The sequence below is a fragment of the Heterocephalus glaber genome, unplaced genomic scaffold (assembly GCF_053883595.1).
Source record: "Heterocephalus glaber isolate CG9 unplaced genomic scaffold, H.glaber_assembly_v1.0 deba00001481, whole genome shotgun sequence".
Taxonomy (NCBI): domain Eukaryota; kingdom Metazoa; phylum Chordata; class Mammalia; order Rodentia; family Bathyergidae; genus Heterocephalus; species Heterocephalus glaber.
Window position 1 is genome coordinate 50,803 of NW_028258317.1, and position 27,040 is coordinate 77,842.

General features: G+C 39.0%; 1 protein-coding gene and 2 pseudogenes across 1 annotated transcript; 2 read left to right on the top strand and 1 right to left on the bottom strand.

Moving 5' to 3' along the window:
- Positions 1-15: 15 nt before the first annotated feature.
- On the bottom strand, positions 16-10,497 carry LOC147825772 (uncharacterized; annotated as a pseudogene).
- A 1,837-nt stretch (positions 10,498-12,334) lies between these two features.
- Positions 12,335-26,943, top strand: LOC147825773 (prostaglandin reductase 1-like). The gene is made up of 4 exons (XM_087184192.1): positions 12,335-12,532; positions 15,215-15,323; positions 19,073-19,191; positions 25,595-26,943. Exons 2-4 carry the CDS (start codon positions 15,251-15,253, stop codon positions 25,703-25,705), a joined length of 303 nt encoding a protein of 100 aa, XP_087040318.1. The 5' UTR covers positions 12,335-12,532; positions 15,215-15,250; the 3' UTR covers positions 25,706-26,943.
- LOC147825774 (protein FAM162A pseudogene) lies at positions 15,330-19,066 on the top strand (annotated as a pseudogene).
- Positions 26,944-27,040: the final 97 nt, after the last annotated feature.

The following is a 27,040-nucleotide window of genomic DNA, read 5'->3' on the forward strand; positions in this document are numbered from 1 at the left end:
CAGGCAGAGTGAAGCATTTTTTCATTAAACACTACTTTATTGTTTTAACAAAACTACAATTCACTTTAACCATTGCATTGCAGAGGGCACTGTTGTACTGTAACTTATACAGGAACGTGCATTATTTGTAGTGTCACATGTAAACACACTACCAATCTAGTCAGTTTCAAAGAGTGATTCGGGTATTTTTTTATTCATGGATGAAATATCATGATAGGTCTACTTGGATATATTATGCAACTAGCACAAGAGTATACCTAAGCAGACAGCAAAGTTACAGTGTTACATAAATCATAATCATAAATTGATATTTATTGCTTCAGTTATTTTCGAGTCAAAATTTTGGAAAATGTTAAAAATGTAAGCAAATGCATAATACTGAAGCAGAATTTGGTAAAGACAGAGAAGCTCATATTTATAACCAGTCGAGAAAAAAGGGAATAGAAGAGTATAGTGGATGTTCAACGATAAATGATAATTGTAATTTACAGCAGGAAACAAAACCACTGTTTAATTCCAGTGTGAAAGACAATAACTGAGACAAGATTTAAGATTTACAGAAATTTTCAACAGCTTAATCAAAAACAGAATCCACCAAATTAGTCATATAGAATTTCTAACAAAACTTTTTAAACAAATTTTAACAGGACCTGAGTATGTAAACTTAGCCAGCTATAAAACACCTTGGTTGTTACACATACATACACACACACACAAATGCACACACACAATCTCAGACAGATTGAAAAGAAATAATCACGTTAGATTTCATAATTTCATAATTGTGAGAAAATGACATCTGAAAGCTCACTGAAACAAATATTTAAATACCAATAAACTATTCTGCTCAGAGAAGGTGAGCCGGTCCCAGCACCCAGAAGGAAGCTCCCTGCCTCCATCCCAGGCTCCTAGGGCAGAGAAGGTGAGCCGGTCCCAGAACCCGGAAGGAAGCTCCCCCGCTGCCATCCCAGGCTCCTAGGGCAGAGAAGGTGAGCCGGCCCCAGAACCTGGAAGGAAGCTCCCTGCCTCCATCCCAGGCTCCTAGGGCAGAGAAGGTGAGCCGGTCCCATCACCCGGAAGGAAGCTCCCCCGTCTCCATCCCAAGCTCCTAGGGCAGAGAAGGTGAACTGCGTGGGATCCAGAAGCACACACACACACCCCCCGTGGAAATGAGAAAACACATAAACAAGCCTCAAAAACAGACTTCCAGATCACCTACAGCAACCCCAAAGGGAAACGAGTTGGAACACTCTGATAACCACCTGGACTCTCTGAACTGGCAACAAAAGAGGATCTGGGAAAAAAGAAATCAGTAATAATTACTCAGATAACAGCAAAGATTTTGCTCATGGTGCAAGACATGATTAATAAATCTAGAGAGGACACAGATTAAAAAAATAGAGGATCTGAGGAACATGATGGCATCCCAACATAAGAATCAAATGGAATCCATAAAACATACAAACAGATTTCCAAGAGATTAAAAACTCCATCGAAAGTCTGCTCAGCAGAATGAACCAATGTGAGGATAGAATTTCACATATAGAAGATAAGATTGCAATTAGTGAGGAAGAAAAGAAAAATTGCTTTCAAATTGTAAGGGAACATGAGAAATCAATCCAGCAGCTGCTAGACAATGCAAAGGAGACTAACATAAGACTGATTGGAGTCAGTGAAGAAAGAGGAGCGAATGCAGATGACATAAAAAAACTGTTCACAGAAGGGATGGCAGAAAACTTCCCAAGGAGGGGAAAAGAACTTGACATACAGATAAGTGAGGCATATAGGACTCCAGGTAGCCTTGATCAAAAAAAGTCTACACATAGGCACACAATAGGATTCCAGAAATCCAACAGAAGAACAAAATTCTACAAGCAGTGAGAGAAAAGAAACAAATCACATACAAAGGAAAGCCCATCAGAATCACAGCAGACTTCTCAATGCAAACCCTCAAGGCAAGAAGAGCTTGGAGTGATGTATTTCAAGCCCTAAAGGAAAACAGCCTCCAACCCAGATTGATGTACCCTGCAAAACTGTCTTTCAAAATTGATGGAGAAATAAGATACTTTCATGGTAAAGAGCACCTCAGGAACTTCATGAATACCAAACCGGCACTCCAAAAAATTTTAGACAGTACCCTAGTAGAAAACGCAATGAGGATCACAACCCCAGGAAACCCCTTCAGAATGAATCCAGTGGGCGTGATAAATTAAACGCAAAGGGGGAGAATCCAACAAAAAGAAAAAGTCATGACAAGGCTTTTAAAACTTTTAATTTCATCTCCCTAATGAGTGCATAATTCAATCTTATTATTGTACTGATTAGTATTTTCCTGATTCTAGAGTTGCACACCATTCCTTGTGCTCTACTGGCTATTTATCGCCTTCTTATGTCTACGTTTTAATTGGGTTGTCTATTAATGAGCTCTAAGAATTCTTTGTATATTCTGGTCATAGGTTATATGCATTGTAAATATGGTCTGTTTAAGGACTACTTTTCATTGTAATGATGTCATTTAAAGTTCTAACTTTTGATGGAATCTCATTTATCAATTTTTTCTTTTATACATCATGCTTTTTGTATCCTAGGTAGTTCTTGCCTACCTTGAATTCATAAATATTTTTCCTTATGATTTCTTCTTAAAGTTTTATACTTTTAGGCTTTCTTATTTAGGTTCATAGATCCCTTCAAGTTATTTTCATGTATGGAAGTAAAGGGTTGAGGTTAACTTTTGTATATACGGATACCAGGTGTTCTCGTGCCATTTGCTGAAAACACTATCTCTTCTTCGGCTCTTGAATTGAGTTTATATTCTATAAAATGCTAATGTTAAATACTCTTTCAAAACTCAGTGGGCCATGTATGTGTGGTTCTATTTCTAGATTCTCTGTTTTATTCCAATGATCTATATGTCTTTCCTTACACCAGCACTGCTTTGAGTACTGTAGCTTTAGAAGAAGTCTTAAAATTACTAGGTACCAAATGTCTTACGACACTGTTTTTGGTTTTGCTTTTGTTTTTGTTTTTAACTTTTCTAGGTCCTTTGTACTCCTACATAACTTTTAAATTTCAATATCCAATTCGTTTATAGCAATTATACACAGACCTGAATTTTTATATATACCTTGTGTTTTCTACTCCTGCTAAATTCAAGTACAAGTTCCAGGGGCTCCTAGAGATTTCTTAGTATTTTCTCTGTAGATGATCATTTCATCTACATATAAAGATTTTGCTTCTGCCGTGCCAATCTTATCCTAGTTGTGTCATTTTATTGCCAGACTATTTTGGTGGGGACTAGGTTTCAAAGTTTAATGGACAGATAAAGAGTAAGCATATCTGCCCTTGTTCCCCAACTTAAGGAGAAAGCATTGTATCTTCTCCATTGATATAAGGCATTCTCACTGGAAGTATGGAGTACATGTCTTTACTCTGTTGAGAAGATTCTGTTCTACTTCTAGTCTCCTGATAGCTTTTACCATGAACAGCTGTAGAATTTAGTCCAATACTTTTTCTCCAACTAGTGACAGGATCATATGGCTTTTTCCTTTCCTCTGTATAAATGATGACTTTTGGGGGGGGCGGTGGATCTTCCAATGCTGAACCAACACTGCCATCCCTATAACAAAACCACTTTCTACATACTGCCAGATCTGACTTCCAATAGTTTGTTTTGTTAAACAAGTTTCTATCTATGTTCATACTTTTTTCTTCTATTATCTTTATCCAGTTTTAGGATTAGCACAACGTTGAGTTCCTAAAATGAGGGGAGAAGTCTTCCTTCTTTTCTCTGCTTTAATTGTTTAATTTATCAGTTAAAATGTTTATGAGCCTGCTGTTGTCATATAGGTAGGTTTTCAAGCTAGGAATATACTTTCTTTAATAGGTGCTACTCAAATTTTATATTTAATTTTTCAAATATTTTTCTTTAGTTTTAGGTAAATCGTGTGATGTAAGACACTGCCCAAGAAAATCTTTGGATATGTTTCTTCTCAAAGAACACCTAGGTTTATGAAATGTCAACTGCCTAAACTCAAACTGGTGACAGATACTTTTTGACAATTTTCCATCTTTCAGAGAATTTCAGCTAGAGATGAAGATCAGTTTCTCTCATGAAGATGCAATTTTACCCATGTAAGCCAAGAAAGATCGGGCATATCAGAATTTTAAAGCAAAAGTAACTTTTCCTTCATTGCTTTATTGAAATGTACAAGTCATGCTGAAAATATTTGAACAATAAGAGTATTACGATATACTATAACTTGGATAATATCCTGAGTTCGATCCCTGGTACCAGGAAGAAAGAAAAAGGATTGTAGTGAAGACTGTACAAACTCAGTAAATTTACTAAAACTCACTGATCTATACAGCTGAAATATTTTTATCCTATATCATTTGTACCTCAATAAAATTGAAAAAAAATTTATACTCCAGATCCCCAACTGATATTGAGATAAAACATCCACTTATGAAAGTTGGGAAATCTAACCCCAGGAAACAATCTGGAACAAGTCTCCTCTGAAGAGTTTTCTTTAATTCTTTCTATAAAGTGTATCTTTTCAGAAAAAACCCACTAGTTTATACTAGCATATGATTCTTATATCCCATATCCCTTTCATGGCTAGAGTGCATTTGGTAGGTCCATTCAGGAATAACTACACAGATCAATCTGTCACACAGTATTTGAACTGCAGGGATTTGGGGTTGAGAGACGCACAAAGAAGAAACCAAAAACCTTACATCCAGAGGTAGCATTTCAGACCTAAGCACATTAAATTACAGCAAATATTCCTGAGTCTCCGATCAGCATTAAGATCTCTTCACTGCCATAAGCCCAATATACGATAGTTTAGTTCTGTTTTTATAGGAGCTGCCTCAAATTTCAGCTTTATTAACTTATTTCTGAACACTGTTGAGTCAGAAGGGCTCCTGTCGAGCTCCATGACCTGAGACCCAAATCTCACGCAGGGTCTTTCATTCCTTTTTCAGTTAGAAATTATTCAGACTTCACCAAGGTAATTTTGAATATTCATCAATACCCGTATATTCTGTACTTTGTAGGACTAATTCCACACACACACACAAAAGTAAAACTGAAAACATCCTCATCAATTCTACATTCATTCCTTGAACTTGACTAGCTATCAAATGGGGGTCTCTCTTAATTTTAGCGTGTATATCCTCCAGATGGTAGAGGATTAAAATACCAAATTCCTAAAATGGGAAAGTTGGGTTATACGCAGGAGAAAAGCTGAGAAGTAATGAAGTAGATTTCCCATTTAAAGGAGACAGCTGCTACTCAGAACCAGCTGAGTGCTCCATGTATACATGAGCCCAGTTTGGGCAGCCCTTAACATATTGTTTTTAATCATTCTTTTTTTTTTTTTTTTTGTACTGGGGATCGAATTCAGAACCTTGAGCTTGGGAGACAGGTGCCAGCACCACTGAGCTAAATCCCCATCCCGAAATTTGGTTTTTAAGGAGAAACCTCAACATGAAATTCCCTAATTTGAAATACGGACAACTAAACATACATACATACATACATACATACATACATACATACATTTACATATAAACATCCCACCATGAAGACAACCCAAAATATGACTCGGTCTAAGAGATATGACCTCTATGATACTGAATGCTTACACTTGCAATTGCAGGAAGCTGTACAGACATAAATTGTAAAATATATAATTCTATGTTGCAAATGAAAACCCAGTCAGGGCAAGTGTTTTTGGCATGTTTTTTTCCTCCACACCCAATCTATTAGATTTCTGGAGGGGGACTGTGATTCTCATGGCTGAGGTAACTCAACTTCAAGTTGTTTGGATTCTTAATCCCTTTAGCCAGTAACCAAAAGTTAAAATTCGGGGTGTTCTATTTATTAGAATTTCCCTGCAAACAAACTTGTTTGAGCTTCTCTGGCTTGTTCCTATCATATTCTAGGGATGCCTGCACCAAGTGTTTAAAAAGTATTCAACATTCTCACTAAACTAGAAGTCCGGTAGCCTGCAAGAGAACTGTTTTCTATCAGAGAAACAAGAAAATTCCAAAAAATCTGAAATGTTTAATATTTCTACAGCATCACAATTATCAGAGATAAAAATAACAAAACAAAAAACACCTTAGAAAGCATTAGTCCCATCCATTCACTCTACTGGTACAGGACCTACAATCCAGAAAGGTCAAATGATTTCTACAAGGTTATATAGTATAAAGCTGGCAAGCTGAGATAGTAATGTGAGTCCAGTCAAATTCTTTCCATCTTGATACACTAGAGTGGGAGAATAGCAGGAGAGAGAAATCCTCTGAAGAAAAACACTTTTCAAATTTAAGACTGGCCTTTTAGAACCATTTCACATCTCATACTTTCTGCACTTACCACATGGCTTTATCAACTCTATTGCCATTAAAAAGCAGATGACATCCTTGAAATGAAGAGGGATGAATGGAGAAGAATTTCTCTAGCTGCTAACCCACTGAAGTTGCAGCTATTAATCAATGTTGTGGTAGTTCATATCCCAGGTTTTCCAGTAATTTGAGCTAAATTTCCAACCCCCTGGCCCATCTTACTTTATTTGCAGAACTACATTTTGGTGTGTGATGCCCGATGTCTGATAAGGCTTGAAATACTTTTAAATATTTTGTCACATGTATTGCATTCATGGTCACTTGTTCTGGTATGAATTTTTGCATGTTCTACAAGGATTGTGCTTCAAGTAAAGCTTGCTCCACAAAAGTCACATTCATCGAGTTTCTCTCCAGTATGAGTTCTGTAATGTTCATTAAGAGATGAACTCCCACAGTCTTTACATTTGTAAGGTTTCACACCAGTATGGCTTCTCATATGACGACTAAGAAGGGAATGGGCAGAGAAAGCTTTCTCACATTGGTCACATTTGTAGGGTTTTTCTCCTCTATGAAGTCTTTGATGATAATGGAGAGTTGAAAAATGGCTAAAAGTCGCACCACAGTCATTACACAAATATGGCCTTTCGCCAGTGTGAATTCTCTCACGTCCTTTAAGGCAAGAAGCTTGTCTAAAGTCTTTTCCACATTCATCACATGTATATGGTTTCTCCCCAGTATGAATTCTCTGATGTTTGGACAGGGAAGATCTATGACTGAAGGATTTTCCACAATACTTACTTTTATAAGGTTTTTCTCCAGTATGAATTTGCTGACGTTGATAAAGAGATGAACTGTCACTGAAGTTTCTCCCACAGTCTTTACACTGAAAGGGTTTTTCCCCACTATGAATTCGTTTTTTCTTTTATACAAATGCATTTCATTGTTTTAAAGAGAACAAAAGAGGCAGGAACTATTTGCATATAATAAATCCTGGCTTATAAATTTTGGTTTTAGTGGTAAAATCTTGAATCATTCAGGGATTTTTTGAAAATTTTTACTTTATTTTTATTTTATTTAATTTTTGCTTCACTGTGTCTTGAACATTGATATTACAGAAAAGTACATCTGACATAAAGTGTAAACCAGTGTCTCAAAACACTGGAAGAACTTGGAAAGTAAATATGACTCTTCTTATTTCCTCTAAGTAATCTTTAGTAAAACAAAAATTGATCTTTGACATAGATTTGTACTTTTAAAGGCATTAATATTGCATTTATATCAGGTAAGCAACTATACAAATATGCTAAGGAGGGCCTTGAAAATAATCTTTCATCAGTTAAAAGAAGTACAGGAAGGCTGAGTGAACAGGACCAACTTAAGACAGGTTTTATACATTTGATGTTGGAATCTAACATACATTGTGGGTGAGAAGGATGGACATTCAGACAAGGGGTCTTACTCCTTTCCTCATGTAGTTCTGTGTTTGTGAAGAGATATAGTTTTATGTACTGGAGAATGCTTACACAGTGGTGATAAGTGCCAAAATAGAACAAGTTCCCTTCTCTCACTTTGCTTAGTAGGAAACTTTCTGTATTAATAGTTAAATACTATACTTATTACTGTCTTAATCAGTTATATTTAGGAGAGGAGACAAGGAACCTGGTTATAGTTGGTTGACTGGAGGTAGGAATTGCAGAGGAGAAGTACTTCCCATCCATTTAACCCCAGCAGCACCCAGATTTAGTCTGCAAATACCACTCTCCCTTAGGTAGAAAGTATCCTTCAGACAGTATGACCTTTCCATTAAATACTCTTAGGTGGAAAGCACTAGTTCTTAGGACACAATTTCAAAAAGATGAGATGAAAAGGCTCTTTCACAATTACCGATGAAGCCAGGCACAGTGGTGCACACCCATACTCCCAGTTCCTTGGGAAGCTGAACTATGATGATCCCTCGAGCTAGGAGCTCAAGACCAGTTTGGGCAACAGAAGAGACCCCATCTCAAAACAGAAAATTACAGACAAACACACACCTACGTATCTTTAAAATCTTGTTTAGGAACGGTATAGGAGAAGACTACAAAAGCCAGGAGACATGATTTGATTAAAAAATGAAACGCAGCATTTCAGCTCAGAAAGAATTAAGAGCTAAGAATGAATGATAAGGCCTCTTCACAGATCTCTGCAGGCAGTGACAAAGCGTGGACCGCCTGGGCGTGGCCTTATTGGGAGGGTGGGCAGGGCCAAACCCAGGCTACTCTGCCCTTCCAGTGGCAGAGAGCACCAGGACACAGTGTTTTTGCCCCACTATGAATTCTTTGATGTTTAGAGACATTAGCTAGGGTGATACCTTTTGCACAATCATCACATTTGTGGGGCTTTTCTACATTTTGATTTTTGTAATGTGCCTTGAGCAATGAACTACCACTATGAGTTTTTCTATATTCAAGACACGTAGAGTTTTTCTCTACAGTGTGAATTCTATGATAGTTGCTGTGGGGGGGGGCCCTAAAGCAAAAGGCTTTTCCACATTACTACATTTATAAGTAGTTTCTCCAGTTTTATGTGAAGTTGCATCTTGTAATTTCTTGACATTTTTCACAGGTAGAGTTTTTTGTCTTAGAATGGGATGAGCTTTGTGTAAATGCTACCCCACACTTACTGCACTCTGGAATTTAGCCCCCAGATGAATTTTCTCATATTTCTGATGTTCAGAAAGAGATGAAGACGAATTTAGGTCCTTTCCAGCTTCACTGTTTTTCTCTGGCTTTTCAGCACTATTCTCTCTATGGTTCTGAACAAGATCTGAATGTAAACTGAAGGGTTTCTTGCATTCATTAAACTTTCTACACTTCTTCAAGTAGGCTTTCAGATGTTCAGCTTTGTCAGAAGTCCATTTGAGTTTCTGTCCATTGGGGCTCTTTTCTGGGTCTCATACTTCACCCTTATTGTCTCGCCTGTGAGTTTTCTTTTGTATAACTGATCCTGTTGAATGTCCCTGTTTGTTATGATCTTCCTTGGACTTTCCATAACATTTCCAGAATTCTGCTATCGGGCCACAATCATCATCCTTGACGCATTCTTCTATTTTCTCTAAAGTTAAATCTTCCATAAAAACATTGCAGTTTTGAACAGATACCTCCAACTCCCCTTTAGGCTCACACTCTGAAAGAAATAGCAGACAGAACATTTCCTGTTTGCTAAACTGATGTATTGAGACTGAAACAGAAACACAGAAAGTCATGATAAGGAATATGGCTCAGATAATTTTCAATTAGTGCTCTATTGAACAGGGAAAAGAACAGCAATATAGGCAAGCAAGTTAACACAAAGGTTAGGAAAAATATTGAGGAAGATGGAAAGTGTATGCTTCTTAGTTAACAGATGCAAGTTCTTGATCCTCATGTCAGATTTCTATTTCAAACCTAGTCTTCTTCCAAATTTTTCTCTTCCCAAACAATGCTACTATTACTATTTACTGCATACTCATCAAATGCCAGGTCCACGCCAAGCACTTTGCTTTGCATTATTTTGCATCATCGTTACCACAGTCAAAGTACTAGGTCTTCCTATTATCTCTGTTTTATGGATGTGACACCTGGACACCTGAGTGTAAGCAGCTTGTCTATGGTCATATGAATTACAAGTAAGCTTGATTTTTAACCTGGTCTAGCACCAAAGCCCATGCTTTTGATCCCTATACCATATGTCCTCTTCTCAAAGCAAAGCACTAATTTTATACAAAATGTTACTCATATTACAGTTATGCAAGTCCATGCATGCTAGACTTTCAAAGGTTATCACAACTTGGCCCATTCAACTATAAGGATCCTCCAATCTGGCATACATTTCTGGTCCAACCTACACCGCAGTACTCTTGCTCCTATTCTTTCAGTCTTAAAACTTCATACTACCTAGTATTGAATTTCACAACACCTTCAGTATCACATATAAATTTGACAGGGGCTAGGCTTCATGTCCCACGGTCTCCAAGAAGCTTTCTCCAGTACTGTACTCTCATTGTGCACCGGGGATTGAACCCAGAACGTTTGAACCGAGCTACATTGTCCCCCATCCCTTTTTTTTTGTATTTTGAGACAAGGTCTCACTGACTTGCTAAATTACCCAGATGAGGCTTGAACCTGAAATCCTACCTCAGCATCCTGTAGTGCTAGGATCACAGGCATGTATCACCATACCCAGTTTAGCATGTTCACTTTACAGTTAGTGAGTTATATTTGCTTTCCAACATGGAACCAATCTCGCATTTCTAGAATAAGTTTTATTTACATATGATATGTTATAGAGTTATACCTTTGGAATTGATCTTTTGGAGTTGTGTGCTGGGGAGTGAATCTAGGGCCTTCAGGGTGCTAAGACATGCTGTACCCCTGAGTTGCATCCCCAGCCCTCAGTAACATTTTAAAAGAGAATGTTTGCATCTGTATTTCTAGGTGAGTTGAGTTTAAAAGTTTTGTTTTTGCAAACTCAGAGTGCCTAGTTAGACTTCATTTATGCTAAACTTACAAAATGAATTAGAAATAGTTCCAGTATTCTTGTTTCAAATATTTTGTCAAAAGCCAAGGGACTTTCATCGTAAACTTTGATGGGAGTTGCCCTTAAAGTTACTGTTTTACACTCAACCCTTCTGTTCATTTTATGTGTATTTTGTGTAAATAGTGGATAGCTGCATTTTATTTCTTCCCTATTTGGAACAGTGCTTTTATAGGTGAATTTAAGCCATTTTGTTTTGTTTATTGGTTATTGGTTTCTCTTCCTGTTGTAAAATTTGTTTTTTTCCTAATTACTTAAAATCAATGTTTTGTTTAGATTCTGCCAGTGCTTATATTTAAAATGTCTTATTTATATTCTGCTAGTGTTTGTACACATATTTTCATACAAAAATAGGATTTATATGTATATGAACTTTCAATAGCGTATGTTTTACTCCTTTATTCTACTTCGATATCCTAGATTTTGTTTCAACAATCTAAGTTGAAAATCCCATTTAATTATTAAAAATCTGAAAATGCTCTTTCATTTTGCTGGGGTTAGATTCCCAAGGACCTAATCCCTCTGGGTCAGTGCTGTCATCCTAAGACTGCTTTTCATAATGCTCTCCAGTTCTTCCGTGATTAGGGAGTCCTGTGCTTTAGAGCATATCAGACGAAGGGTCAGTTGCCAAGGGCTGAGCCAAAGAATAGTCTAAAGAACCACCGCACCGAGAGATAGAACAGTCATCTTTGAAAGGGGAAAACAAATGCCCAAATGAAAAACCCAGGAAGTCGAATAAGTAGGTTGTTGAAGCAGCAGGTTGAAGTGAATTGCAAATCCAAAAACCATTGACAGGATCTGTTGAGGGTCAAGGCAAGCTAAGCGGGGTTGTAGGGTGGTATAGGGGCCAATGTCATGCATGAGGTTTGTCAGCCCCACATGGTATTCCTTATACATGAAGCGTGTGTCATAAAGAATTCACTGGTCAAAACTAGGCTTTTGAAAGGAAAGTTCATTCCACTTAACAGGGTCTAGCAATCGGGAAATTCGAGCAGCTAGCTGGGAAAAGCTGAGTTTATCACTTCCATGTGTGGATGACTGATACTGGGAGAGATATAGTGGGTGGTAGCTAGGTGGGAGAGACTTCATCTGTGATTGGATGGACTAACACCTGGGCAAAGAGATATTAGCAATGAACAGGGAAAGGAATCAGGCTTATATAGGTATTGAAGGGGCTAAGGAATCTGGGGTGAAATATGTATGACTTGGATGCCCAAGGACGGTCTGCTCAGGTGTGTACACAGTTGGCACCAGGGGTGTTATATACTGCATTTGGAGTCCTTCTGCCCTATTTACGGAGCAGCTGCTGTTGTTTGCTAGAAGCAGCCTGTCTGCTTTGTCCCATTTGTTTGTGAAGGACTCAGGACTGACAGTGTGTTCGTGGGGATCCCGACCATACTTGAGTAAAAGAGTGCAGTTGGTTCATGTTCCTGGTTCCTTAATAGTTGCCATTTTTCTCCCTATTTAGGGCTGCAAAGTTGTTGGAACAGCAGGGACTGATGAAAAGGTTGCATATCTTAAACAAATTGGATTTGATGTTGCCTTTAACTACAAGACAGTAGATTCTTTGGAAGAAGCTTTGAAGAAAGCCTCCCCTGATGGTTATGATCGCTATTTTGATAATGTAAGTGTGAACTGGAGTTACCTGATTAATTGATGAAGTACCATATGAAAGAATGTATCTCTAAACTTCCTCTATAAAATATAGGAAGAAAGTACATATATATGCCTCTTTTATCTTTTTTTTAATCAGTACATGTTTGTAGTACATAATGTTTACATTCCCTGTGGGGAGTTGGTACACATACATAACACATTTTAATTACTTTTTAAAAATCCCCCTTCCTTCTCCTCCTTCCCCCTTCCTCCATCTCTTCATCTTGTTCCCATTTGAGAAAGCTCTATCTCCTTACTTCCTATTATCTATCTTTTATTTTGCTCTTTATTCATATTCTGGGTTTCGCTTGTAGGAGAAACCATGAGATATTTAGGCTTGTGTGTCTGATTTGTTTCACTTAACATTATGGGCTCAAGGGGCATCCATTTTCTTACAAACAATTCAAGTTTATCCTTCTTTATGACAGAGTAGTACCTCATGTTCTCACTCCAAAAGTGATCTTTTATGACTGAGTTCTAATGCTTAGCAAAATGTTTTCAAGGGCCATCCACACTGTAGCATCTATCAATACTGCCTTCCTTTTTATGGCTAAAAAATAGTCCATTATATGGATATACCAAATTTTAATTATCTCCACATAATTGATGGGCATCTGAGTTGTTTACACTTCTTGGCCATTGCATATTATGCTGCTGTGAACATTCATATACAAGTTTTTGTACAAACACGTTTTCATTAACCTTGGGTGTCCACCTATGAGTAGAATTGCTAGGGCACACTGTAACTTCATATTTAATCATTTTGAGGAACTGCCAATCTATTATGCAAAGTGGCTGCACTATCTTATATTTCCAATCTGTGAGGGTTACCATTTTTCCGTATCCTTACCAACACTTGTAATTGTCTGTTCTCTTCTTGTAGCCATCTTAGTGGGTTTGAAGTATTTCATTGTGGTTTTGATTTGCATTTCCCTATGGCTAATGATATTTGGGATCTTTTCATGTACATTTGTATATCTCCTTTGGAGAAATATGTGTTCAAATCCTTTGCCAATTTTCCAAGTGGGTTATTTCTAGGGTTGTAAGAGTTCTTCATGTGTCTGATAGAATTGATTTTCATTATTCACAGTTAGTTACATTCTGGAAAGTCACCAGGACCCCTAAACCACTGCTTCTAGGAGAACTGCATACAGATATGTACGTTGTTTTATTATACTCTTAAATCCTATAAACAACACTTCCTAGTATTTTCCATTTTCTTTATTTTACAAAAGAGAAAATGAGGTTCAGCGATGTTCAGTAACTTGCCTCTGGGTGCCCTACGTACTCCTCCCCTCAGACCTGGTGTTCATACCCATCCAGTGGTCCCCAGAGCCCGGGCTACTGGAACTACACTGCACTGCCCGCCCCGACTCTCCATCCTTTGGTTATCTGTACATGAGAGTTGAAAAAAAAAGCAGTGGATTACCTTCCTTGCTTAGTCAGCTGGGAACAGCTGTCTCTTTTCTGCTACTTTATGCATGTCTAGAAATGCCCAGAGAAATCTCTGTGAGTTTTGATCTTGGCATTATGAATAAAATGTAGCATGTATCCCAATTTACAAATGTAGAATCCACTGTTAATGAGGTTTCCAACTATTTTCTCCTATTCCACAAGTTTTCTTCACTTTTACGATGCTATCCTTTGAAGCACAAAAGTTCTAAAGTTTGATGAAGTCTAATTTATCTAGTTTTTCTTTCCTTTGGTTGCTGTGGGTTTTTGTGTCACATCTAAGAAGGCTTTGCCTTTCTGAAGCTCACCAAAATTTACTCCTGTGTGAGTTCTAAGAGTTTTGCAGATTTTTTTTTATTATATCCATGTCTATAATGTGCGTATAGTGGAGGAAGCAGTCCGATTCGATTCGATCATAAATGTTCATTTTTTGTACTCTCAATTCAGTTCCACTGATCTGTATTTCTAGTCTCACACTGACCTGATTAGTTTAGCATTGTAGTAAGTTTTGAATTTGGAATGTGAGTCTTCCAACATTGTTCCTCATACGTCTTTTCAATATTTTTCCATATGTTTGGATTATAGGAGAAGCAAACTATTGGACTTATCAGAGAACCAGAACATTTAGCAAATTAAAATTTGTTACTATATGTTCTTAGAGTCTAAAGGAAATGTCCATTTTTCTTTCTTTCTTTCTTTCTTTCTTTTTCTTTTTTTTTTGTACCGGGCATCAAACTCGGAACCTTGTGCTTGCGAGGCAGGCGGTGGAAGCGCTGAGCTAAATCCCTGGCCCAGGAAATGTCCATTTTCAACTTCTCTTTCTAACTGTAATTTTCTGCACAGATGTGCTAATGTAATTAACTCTTTTTGTTCTGGTTTGGTTTGGTTTTGTGTGTGTGTTCTGGGAATCGCACCCAGGGCGTGCACATACAAATCAAGCACTCTACCTCTGAGCTACATCCTTAGCCCTTTTTAAAAGTTTTATTTGGAGACAAGGTTGTGCCGAGTTACTCAGGCTGGCCTTGACCTTGCGACCCTCTTGCGTCAACCTCCCGAATAGCTGAGCTTAGTAATTGCGTGGCAGCGTGACTGGCCCAATTAATTTTCTTGCTACTAAACATTGTGACTTTATGATTCTTGTAAATTTCATGTTTACATTATGTAAAGTGTTTGCTTGTTTGTTTCCCTGTCTGTTTAGGTAGGTGGCGATTTCTCAAACACCGTTATACCCCAGATGAAGGCGTTTGGAAGAATTGCTATCTGTGGGGCCATCTCCGTGTATAACCGCACTGGCCCACTTCCCCCAGGTAACAAGTTCATGCAAATGATCACGAATGCAGACAGACCGGGCAAGGGAAGATGCACCGACATGGGATAGGCCAGTGACTGTGAACATAAATGAAAGATTTCATCATATTCTGGATGAATAATAAAGAAATAGTATTTATGGGATTAGAAGTGTGATTTTATATATTTTATACTAAATCTGCTTAAGTTAGCTTTCAATACTGAAAGCAGGATGAACAAGTATGGAAGAAACATTTGCACTTATTAAAAGTTTTGATTACCTATTATTTTCTGTGAAGTCATATAAAGATAGCCAAGATTTGATTTAGAAAGAGAATGTCTGAGTTCTTCATATTAGTCTTACTGCTGAAGGTGCTGGATTGGGTGGAAAGTGTCTTGATGTGGGTGAAGGGAAAGGCAGTCTGCCACGTTTCCTCACAGTCTTAGACAGTGCTTCCTGGCGTGGCAAGATACCCTGGCCCGGTCAAGTTAACAGTTTCCACTAAAGAGAAAGGGGGTATGTATTTTACCTCCATCCTTGATTGTCCTTGTTTATTTGTCTGTGCCCTGCTGTGCCCTCCATATCCCACTTCTCCCCTCTCTTATACTGAAGTCATTCTTTTCTCTCCGCACTCACAGCAGTCCAAAAGCAGTGCCAACAGAGAACTGTATGCATTTCTCCCAGTCCTACGCCACATCTTGTACAGGCCTCAGTTTATGGATGGGAAGATGAACAACCTGAGACCCCTTGAATCCCATTAGCAGTAGACTCACAACAAAGACCCTTGTTCTGAATTCCTCAAATAAGGTCGTTCTCTGCCCTAATCATTTCATGCTGTTATAGAGTTACAGATTTACCTGTGGTCCCCAAAAGGGGGAAAGAAGAATAAAAAGAAATCTTTCAGACTATAATGAAGATCTAGGCAAAGATCGATCAATTGGTTACTCATTCTTGATCAGTGGGAATGATGTCTTACAGCCACACTAATTAGAAACAACCACATGGAGCTAGGTAGGGCTTAGAGTGGCATGGGCTGAGGAAAAAATAACTTGCAGATTCTCTCTTGAGTTATGAAAAAAAAATCAAAGTGTGAGCTTCTCCAAGAAGGAAACTCCAGATCCATTTGGCAATTTCATCGTTAGGAGACATTTTCTCCCTACGTTTTTCTGCTTGGTGCTAAGCTAGAATCACAGCGCATCATGTGCCAATCAGTTGAGCAGAGCTCCAAGATACATTTTCTTAGTCCCAGTCTAATGAGATATAGCCAAGTATTTTGGTTACAGGAACTTGATCTAGTCTTTTCAGCAATTACTACTTGGAAGTTCAGCTACTCAGAGAGGTCATGGGGATGTCAGGTGACCTTGTCCATTCCACTTTAACCAGAGGGAGTTCTGCCTTGCTTCTGATCTCCAGAAATTCTTACATATTCCATTACTAGGACACCTAGGAATCCAGTAATTATTTCCACCAATTTTACCACTATGTTTGGTGTTTTGCTCTCAGAAAAGAATATTCCCATCAGCAATACTATTTCCCTCTCTTCCAAGTTGAGCAAATAGGGTTTCAATCCTTAACTCAAAAAGAAATACTGTTGGTGTCTTCTGAAGAAGTATTTGAATGTGTCACTCATTATGCAGCAGTTTCTATTGGCTCAGGACAATGTTCTTGCTTAATGCTTCCTTCTTCAAAGTAAAGAGTGGGGACTGTACACTTGAGTGATGCCAGGTGTCTAGGATGCTGAGGATACTTTCCACAAGTTGTCTGGGCTCTTCTGGCTCTGATACTCGCTAGGCACCTTCACCTGACTTCTTGGAACCTGAAAGACTTTATGTAGGTGTTATTTTCTCACTTTCTGGTCACTCAAGATCCTTGGGTGGGGGGGCGGGGGAGCTGGCAGCCCGTATGACCTTTTCTGTCCCACGGAGAAATAGGCCCTTTCTTACAGGGTGACAGAACCGCATGCTCATTCTAGGCGGATGGTTCTCAAGGTGTGGGCCCAGGGCCCACAGTATCCCTGTCTCCTGGGAATTTGTTATAAATATGAATTTTGGGGGCCCTCTCCAGATGCATAACCTGAAATTGTAGGACGGCCCAGCAGTCTTTCTCCGTGAGCCCTCCACATGATTCTTCTACACACTAAACTGGAGATCCACTCTTCAGGCTGACTCTTGGTATTCTGCAATGGCAAGGACAGGGCAGGTGTGAGAGCTCATGGGTCTCCTGATCTATTGTCTCTCGCTAACTCTGAGGCTGGGGGTGGACACTGGTTCTTTGCATCTCCTTTAAGAACAGAACATCAAGAAATGCAGGGATGAGGTAGCACGAGGGTGCTGTGTTGTCTGCGAAGTGGCGGCCATGGGGAGCCTGCGCAGCTTTCGCCTGGTGGCAGGAAATTTTTTTAGGTTAGATGAAAACAGTGCTTCCTCATCACTAGGGTTTACCAGAAGCTCTGATTTGAAGAGACTGAATGGATTGTGCTCCAAACCACAGGAAAGTCCCAAGCTCCAACCAGCACTTTCAGCCACAAACCCGCGGTCTGGGAGAAGAAGATCCTGAGACGGTCAGGTCGCTTCAAGAGCCAGGACCAAATTCCATAGACTGTCTCGTTTGAGATGCTCGATTCTGTGAAGAACAAGGTGCCGATGGAGATGAGCTGCATAATGATTGCCCTGATGGTGCTGGGATGTATCGTGATAGTTATCGAGGGCAAGGAGGCTGCCAAAAGAAATGAGTCTTTAACAACCTTGAACTTAAAAAGAAAGCTCATCTGAGAGAGGAAGCAGCTCTGAAGGCCAAAACAGAGTAGCGGAAGTCTCCATGCCGGCCGGACTGTGAACATCCAGGAGTAATGCAACAACTGCCTGTGTTGAGAAGAGTGTGGTATGACGACCCACTTCCTAAATGTATGTCTTGCACAAGCTTATACCAGTTCCTCAAAGAGGTACAAATAAATTTTCTTGAAGAAAATTAAAAAAAAGAAGAAATGCAAGGAAGTCCTAGAATGCCTGGATTAAAATAGAAAGAGAAGCATGCTATGTACCAGGAATATCAGAGCAATCATTCTTCAGAAGTGCAGAAAACTATTAATACATCATCCCTGGGCCCTCTTTGTGTCCCGTAGCACTGTTTGGGAAGTTTTTGGTGGTTCTTACTTCCAGGATGTAAGAGATGAATGCTGCCTGACCCATACAAGGAATCTTAGTGTGCATTAGTTTCCTATTGCTGCTGTAACAAATTACCACAAACTTAGTGGCTACCACAACAGTCATTTATTCTCCTTCTTCGGGCAGTCAAAATTCTAAACTGGTCAGCAGGCCTGCCTGCCTTCTGGAAGCTCTAGAGGAGGATCTATTTCCTCACCTTTGGAACTTCTAGAAGCTGCCTGTATTCCTTGGCATGTAGTCCCTTTCTCCATCCTCAAAGCCAGCAGCATCCATCTTCATCCTACTTGTTATTCCTCTTGTCTACCCTTGCCAATCCCAGCTTCCATCATCGCTTATTTTTTCTTGGGTCTCTCTTGCCCTTACAAGAGTGCTTGTGATTACGTTGAGACGATCTGTCTAACCGAGAATAATCTCCCCATCTCAAAGTTCTTAATGTAATCACATTGGTAAAATCTTTTTTACAATGTAAGGTGAAATAGTCACAGATTTCCATTGTGGATGCTTTGGGGGCCATTATTCTGCTTTCCACACAGTGTTTGTTGTAAATCATGGCATGTTGACACCTCCATGGACCCTGTGAGCCAAATGTGCCCTCTGCTTTCAGGTCCAGACCCAGAAAGTATTATCTATAAGCAACTCCGCATGGAGGGGTTCCTGGTGTACAACTGGCAGGGAGAAGTCCGTGAAAAGGCTCTGAAAGATTTGAGGAAATGGGTTTTAGAGGTAAGCAGCTCCACAACTGCCCCATTCCACTGTATACTTGATCTCTTTGCTTTTGGTACTCAAAACCATTAGTCCGTCCGTTCTTCCCTCTGGTGTATCATCAGTTTCTCCATGCCTATTGAATCACTGCTTTTCAAATACAGACATTCTCACTTTTCTCATCTTAACATAGGAGAGGAAACAAAAAGAACCCTTTCTAAATTTCATCTCCACTGCACTTACAAGACCACTTCACTGATTTCCTCCTTTGTAGCAAAATACCTGGACATGTTATCTATACACATACATGCCGACTCTCTCCATTCTTTCTTGAACCCATGTATCAGGTTTTTGCACTGCTGCCATTGCATAAACACTGCTGTCTTCATGGTCACCAGTGTCTGTCACACAGGGAAATCCAGTAGTCTGTCTGTACTATCACTTGGTTATGGGGGAATATTTTAGAGAGTGATCGCTCTCCATTACTGTACTTTCTTCCTTTGGCTTCCTTAGCACTTGGTTTTCCTCACTAATTAATCTTCTGCCGACTTTTCTTCTGGCTTCTCTCCAAATTAATAATAGAGGACCTGAGGCATGGTCCTTGGACCTCTTTTCTTCCCTATCCACACTCTATTATCCCTTCATTAGCTCGTCCAAGCTCCTGGCTTTAAATACGAGCAGGATCCTGAGAGCCCCCCAATTTTTGTCTCCTTTGCAGTCCAGTCTGGTACCTGGATGCCTAATATACATCAAAAACTCCTTATGTTTTAATCCTTCCTGCTCAACCTGCTCTACACTCAGACTTCACTATCTCAGAGATAGCCGTTCTACTCGTCTACTGCTGAGTGCAAAACCTTTGAAGTCGTGAGGTTTGGGAGCTCTTGGGGAGCTAAGGTGGGAAGATTGTGAGTTAGATGCCACTGTGGGCTATGTGGAGAATCCAAGGCCATCTCAGACTATGTAGTGAGACCCTGTTTCAAAAGCAAAACAAAAACCTTGAATTGTCTTTGGTGTGTTTTCTCCCTCAGATCCATGTCCAACCTTTCAGTAGGTCCTGATGGCTCAATCCTCAATATATGTACAGAATCTGACCAGCTCTTGCATGTCCTCTGCTCCTACCGTGGCCCAGGCTACCACACCGCCTGTTCTGGACATGTGCAGTAACCTCTATCTTCTATGTGGTCTCCCACTTTTGCATGCCTACAGACAATTCCCATCTGGGTAGCCAGAGTGATCTTTTAACTGTCATTCTTATGTGCAAATCCCTGCAAGCCTTTCCACTTCAGTTAGCATAAATCCAAAGTGCTTTATTATAATAACCTACAAAGCTGTACACAGTCTGGCCCTTATTCCTCTTTGATTTCATTTCTTTAGTGTTCGTGCTTTTGCTTACTCTGATAGGTATCCCTCCGTGCCCCATGACTGCTTCCTTAAGTCTCTCCACGTTCTTCAAGTCCTTGCTGAAAAGCACCTGAGAATGAGGCAACTTTTAAAATTTTTTGCTGGGGATGGTGGTACACGCCTGTAATCCCAGCACTTGGGAAGCTGAGGCAGGACTGCTGCAAGTTCAAGGCCAGCCTGGGGTACAGAGTGACCTCAAGCCCAGGCTGAACTGCAGAATGACACTCTCTCAAAACACAAAGATAAACATTTTTCATTGACTTGATGCATAATATTTGTACACGCTTTTGAGTTACACTATGATTTTTGATATACAATGCATAATAATGCATATACAATGCATAATAGATGTATCAGGTTAATGGAGATATCCAGCACTTCTGTTATGCTTTCTTTGGTTGGAATACTATTCAAAATCTTCTCTCCTAGCTATTTTAAAATACGTATTTCAGAGTTAGTGGGACGTTGATAGAAAACTTTATAAACTTTTTTCACTTCAGTAAAGATTTGTCTTGCATCTTGCTGTCATTAAAGGCAGTTGATCCTAAAATTTCAGTCACTTAAATGTACCCACGAAACAAAAATATATAGTCTCCATTTTCCCCGGACTTTAATTTGCTCAATTATACCTCAGTGTTGTAGCAGCATTGTGTACCTGACACAGTGCTTTGATCTTTTCAGACCCTTGGTACTGACCTGAAGGAGATCTAAGAGTCCTTTCTCCTTTTGAGTTCGAATCACAGCCTTAATGTGGTCTTTCTTGCTTTATGTGCGTTTGCCTAATGTAAACGTGTTTTAATGCTTCTTGTTTGTATTGGGTAGCATGGGGATAAGATTTTAACTGGTTATTCTTGAATTGCTTCTACAATAAACCAATTTTATAATCTTTAAATTCATCAGCTTTTTACATTTGTGTTCTTTCCATTTAAGGCTTCTTAGATCTAGTTATGATTAATGGAGCACATTGATTTGAAGTTTCAGATCTTCCAAAGCACTATTTTGTAATAATTATTTTCTAAACATACTGCCTTAAAAAAAAAAGTAAGAAAGTGACTGTGATACAAATACTGTTCCTCTTCTAAGTATTCATATTAAATATGAAATATTAATATTAAATATGCTCTTGGAGCATAACAGACTGAAAAATAGCAGTAATTATATAAGCCAGAATTCATACCGATCAGTGTTGAAACTCAGTGCAAAAACAAAAGGCAGTATCCAGTGGTTAACAATTTCATAGGTTTTGTACATCTGAGAAATGAGTAGTCAGATGAATTTTTATCTTTGCATGTTTTTATAAGAATTGTGGATGTGCCTACCTCAACAGTCATTTCTTGTATCTGGAAAAATATTTTCCACATTTTAAATGTTTTATATTAGAGATTTCTTTAATGAACACTTGTCAAATATATATATATATATATATATATATATATATATATATAGTACCAATGTTACTATTTTTTTGTTTTAGATGTAAGAGCATGCTCATGTTAGGTACTTACATAAATTGTTACGTTATTTTTTCTTATTTACTATCTTTTTGTTTGTTTCTGTGGTTCAAATATATTCTTTCTTGAAAGTAAAAAAAAAAAATACATATTTAATTGGATGTAACCATAGTATGCAGCAGAATATTAGAATGAATGGGGGAACTTTTAAAATGACCTTATTTTAAGTTCAAGTATCCCTTTATTTCTGATCTCGTCTTTTTATCCATAGCAATCCCATTTGTATGTATTGCCATCTCCCTTCCATGAGACTGTAACCTCCATGAAGACAACATTCATGCATTTTATTTTCTGATATAGCTGCAACAGCCAGAATAGGGTTTGAATCAATGTAAGCACAAAGGGGCTGAGGGAGGTAGCTTAGTGATATAGTACATGCTTAGCATGCTGAGGCTGTGGGTTTAGTACGTAACACCAAAAGAAAAGGAAATATATATATATATATATATATATATATATATATATATATACTAGATAAAAGTTGTAGAAAGAATAAATAGTAGAGCAGCACATAAGTGAGCCATGGCTGTCCTAGGTCCTAGGTCACAAAAAGCTTTCTTATAGCTGTGCCTTTGGGTCCAGAAGAAGAACCTCTTTTATCATGAGCTGTGATCATTTTCCCCCCGTTACCATGTGGACTTTTAGTCACTAGAAATCTAAGGGCTCAAGGTGCATTATCCTAGTTTTGGAAAGGAAGTGTGATATGATACTTCCTAATTCCTGGCCCATGGTCATTTCCCAATTCCAAAAAATAGATTGCTCCTCTGGCAGCCATTGGAGCTTGGCAGTTTTCCCAGTGTAACACATGGAGTGCTGGGCTGGGCTCTCTAGAATCCTGAGAAGAGCTGAATTATTTTTAAATTCCTAGCGTGTTGCTTTTTTGTCCTCTATGACAGAATAGAATCTTGCTTTTCCATGATCACAGCTAACAACAAGAAACCCCCGTGCTGGTGAGCATGATGTCTATAATGCTTATTTCTAACAAAGTGAAGCTGATTAGCTTCTACTTTAAGTAACTAGTGAATTCTAGTCTTTTCCTTTCCCTCTCATCTTGATTTTGTAATATACATTGTATTTTAAAACAGTTTTACATACTACAGAGAGCTCTCTCTCATATTGTCTGCATTCTATACCATAAATTCCCCTATCATCAACATTTTCTATTACTATTTGTATTAATACAGTAGCTAGGGCTACTGTAACAAAGTTTAAAGCAACAGACTGGGTTCCTTAAAAGGCATTTATTTTCTGAAGGCTCTGGATGTTGGAAGTCTAACATGAAGGTGTCAACAGAATTCTTTCTTCCGAGTCCTTTCCCTGCATCTTTATTTAGTCTTCTATTATGTCTTAATCTCTTAAAAGAACACCAGTCCTATTGGCTTATGACCGACCCATGTGGCCTCACTGTATCTTTCTTTTCATTTTTTTTATTAGTACATGTTTGTAGTACATAATGATTACAGTCCTCACGGGGAGTTGGTACATGCACGTAACACATCTTCATTCTTTTTTTCATGCCCTTCTTCTACCCTCCCTGCCACGTGTCATCTCTTGGCAGCCTTCCCTTTTGAAAAAGATTTATCTCCCTACTTTCTGTTATCTATCTTTTATTTTGCTCTTTATTTTGGGTTTCTCATATAAGAGAAACTATGCAGTATTTAAACTCATGCACTTGATTCACTCAACATGACTCAAGGTGCATCGATTTTCTTATAAATGACTCAAGCTTATCCTTCTTTATGGCAGAATAGTACTCCATTGTTTATAAAGACCACATTTTCTTATCCATTCATCTGTTGATGGGCATATAGGCTGCTTCCAAGATTTAGCTGTCATGAACTATGTTGCTATAAACATGGGTATGCATGTACCACTGTAATATGATGTCTTTAACACTTTCAGGAAGATACCTAGAAATTGTTTCTTTAAAGGCCCTGTCTCCACACACAGTCACATTGTGAGGTACTGGGGTGAGGCCTTTAACATACGAATTGAGGAAGAAGGGCTTCACATTTCAGTCTACAATAGTATTCATTCTCTTTTAAACATTAAACTAGATTCTAGCTTTCCATTCTATTCAGATTCTATGCCTGTTCAAAACGTAGCAATGAGCTGAGGGTTTCAAGTCAAGGATTCAAGTCGCAGAGCTTCCCTGTTTTCTGAGTGCCTTAAAACAAATAATTTTCTTCCTAAGTTCATACCTGGTGTCAACCATCAGTAGAACACCTTGGAGAAAAAAAGCTTCCAGTTATTTCCAGCCTGTCTCAACATAGACCCCTTAGGAGAATCTGAAAATGTAAATCAGCCCCACATAGCAGACTGTATCCCTGGGGGAAAAAAAATGAAAAATCTTCCTCCCTAAAGTAAATCCTTCCCTCCCTTGCTCCTAAATAAATGCTAAGCACAAATTGAAAGAACCTTGGGCCGGGGATTTAGCTCAGTGGTTCCGTCGCTTGCCTTGCAAGCGCAAGGACGGGAGTTCGATCCCTGGTACAAAAAAAAAAAAAAAAAAAAACACGCGCGCACAGAAAAAGAACCTTGGCCTGAGGGGGATACAAATTATTGGACTGCCATAATTATAGACACGTCCCGAAAAAGCTCTACCACTGCAGGCCCCAAATGGGAGTAAAGATTCTGCATTGTGTGACTACGAGAAATGACTTTTGAAACAGACCATCTACCCAACACTCACATTTTAAAGGAGGAAAGGCATGTTTGGGTTCACAGCTTGTAGAGGTTTCAGTCCATCAGTCCAAGGCAGGGTGGCATGCCACAGGGGCATAGCAGAGGACAAACAGCACACGGCATGGCGGCAGGAAGCAGATAAAGCAAAAAGGGTAGAGGAAGAGAGAGATAGACCTAGGCCACACATCCCCCCTGTGACCCTCCTCCTCCAACCAGGCTTCACCTCTCAAATCACATTTAGCTATAAATTCCTGAGTGACTAGTCCATTGGTAATTATCACACCCCCGTGTTCCAGTCACCTCAACAAAGCCCACCTATGAACTTGTCAGACTTTAGCGGGGACATCCAGATATAAACCATAACATAGACAGTATCTGGCAATGATGTTCTGTTCTGTATCTACTTCCACCTTTTCGGAAATCATTGCATTAAACTTGTTATTAAACTTGTCTGGGCTGGGGACATAACTCAGTGGCACAGTGCCTGCCTGGCAAGTGAAGCATGAAGTCCTGAGCTCAATCCCTGGTACCAAAATAACCCACAAACTTTTCTATGCAATTTGCTTAGCAATTGCTTAATCATAGCCTGTGACATTTCTTCTTTCATACTGTGATCTGACACCTACCTGCTGTATACTTATGTGTACTTCGTAATCTGTTAATACACTATGTATGGAGATCCTGCCCCTCAAATTAACTTTCAGTTCACAGAAAACTTGCCTCCCTCATATGAACTGTTAAAAACAATAAATGATAAATTTGTGCTAGGATGAGAAGAGACAATTATTTGGAATATGAAATCAATGTTGGTTGTTGTTTTGATACAGGGCAAAATCCAGTATCATGAACACATTACCGAAGGATTTGAAAACATGCCGGCTGCATTTATGGGAATGCTGAAAGGTGATAATTTGGGGAAAACCATCGTGAAAGCATGAAAAAAAAGACATATGAATCATCATAGCATGATTTGGATGACTACATAAATTTTCACTCTTTGGTAAAAATGTATACTGTCCAAATAATCTGAGGTATACTAACTGTAATGATCTACTGAATAAACTACATTAAAGTGGTCTGTAATCAGTGACAAGTAATACTAATTTCATAGATAACAACAGCCAGTCACCTTTTCTATCTACTGCTTTTTCTAGTTTTCAGTGGCAAATAATGGCCTTGGGGTCTGTATCAGTCAGTTTTCCATTACTGTGACAAAATACTTGAGATACTCAAGTTATAAGGAGGGAAGATCTATTTTGGCTGTTTTGTAGGTTTCAGTCTATGAGCTGTAGGCCCCATTCCTTTGGTCCTGAGGTGACAGGAACAACCGGTGGAGGAAGCAGCATACCTCATGGCAATTGGAAAACAAAGGAGACAGAAAAATGGTGGGGCCGGGGATTTAGCTCAGTGGTTCTGGCGCCTACCTTGCAAGCGTAAGGTCCCAAGTTCTATGCCTGGTACGCCCAAAAAGGAAAGATGCTGTGGTCCCAATGTTGCCAGTAAGGGCACACCCCTAATATTCTAATGTCCTCCCACTAGACCCAAACTTCTAAAGACTCCACCGCTCCTCAGCAGCACCAGAGGCTCATGACCATACCTTTTAAAACAGAAGCGTTGGTGATGGGGCACTCACTCAAACCACAGCAGAGTTCAAATGTTTAATATCTCTGTGACCTTGGATTTCCAATTTTTCATCTGATCCCTCGTACCAAAAAATAACAAATAAGTAAAATAAAAATAAAGATAAAGACTATTTCCTATCCTCCATTGCAATTAGGTTAGGGCCAATGTGACTGATTTCTGGCCAGTGGAAGAAAGAATTCTAAGGCAGGGGGCCTCAAAGTTTCTTGGTAAAGGCATCCTTAGGACTTCAATCATTTTTTCATAGTGCCTGAGGCCAAAAGATATAGCTAACAGTTCCATTTGCTAGTTACTGTAGTTCCAAACATAGTAGTCATAGTTTATGTTGCATCTGTCACTGTGTTATCTTCAAAATATTCAAATGTCCTAGGGAGCTCTCTGCACTGTCCTAGAATATTTTGGCACCCAGTTGGGACTTCTCCAAGCTGTTTCTAGGCCAATGTTTGTGTCTGACCTTGGAGGTTGCATATTCTAAACAGCATGGCTACAAAATGTTGGAAGACTGCCTGGGAATAAAGTTTTATTGAGTTAACCAGTTGAGACCTGTTGGCTTTTCTGTGGATAGCATTGCCTTCTCTAACTCTCTACTGTCCAATATAGCTATGAATAACTGGGAATGCAAATATGCCACA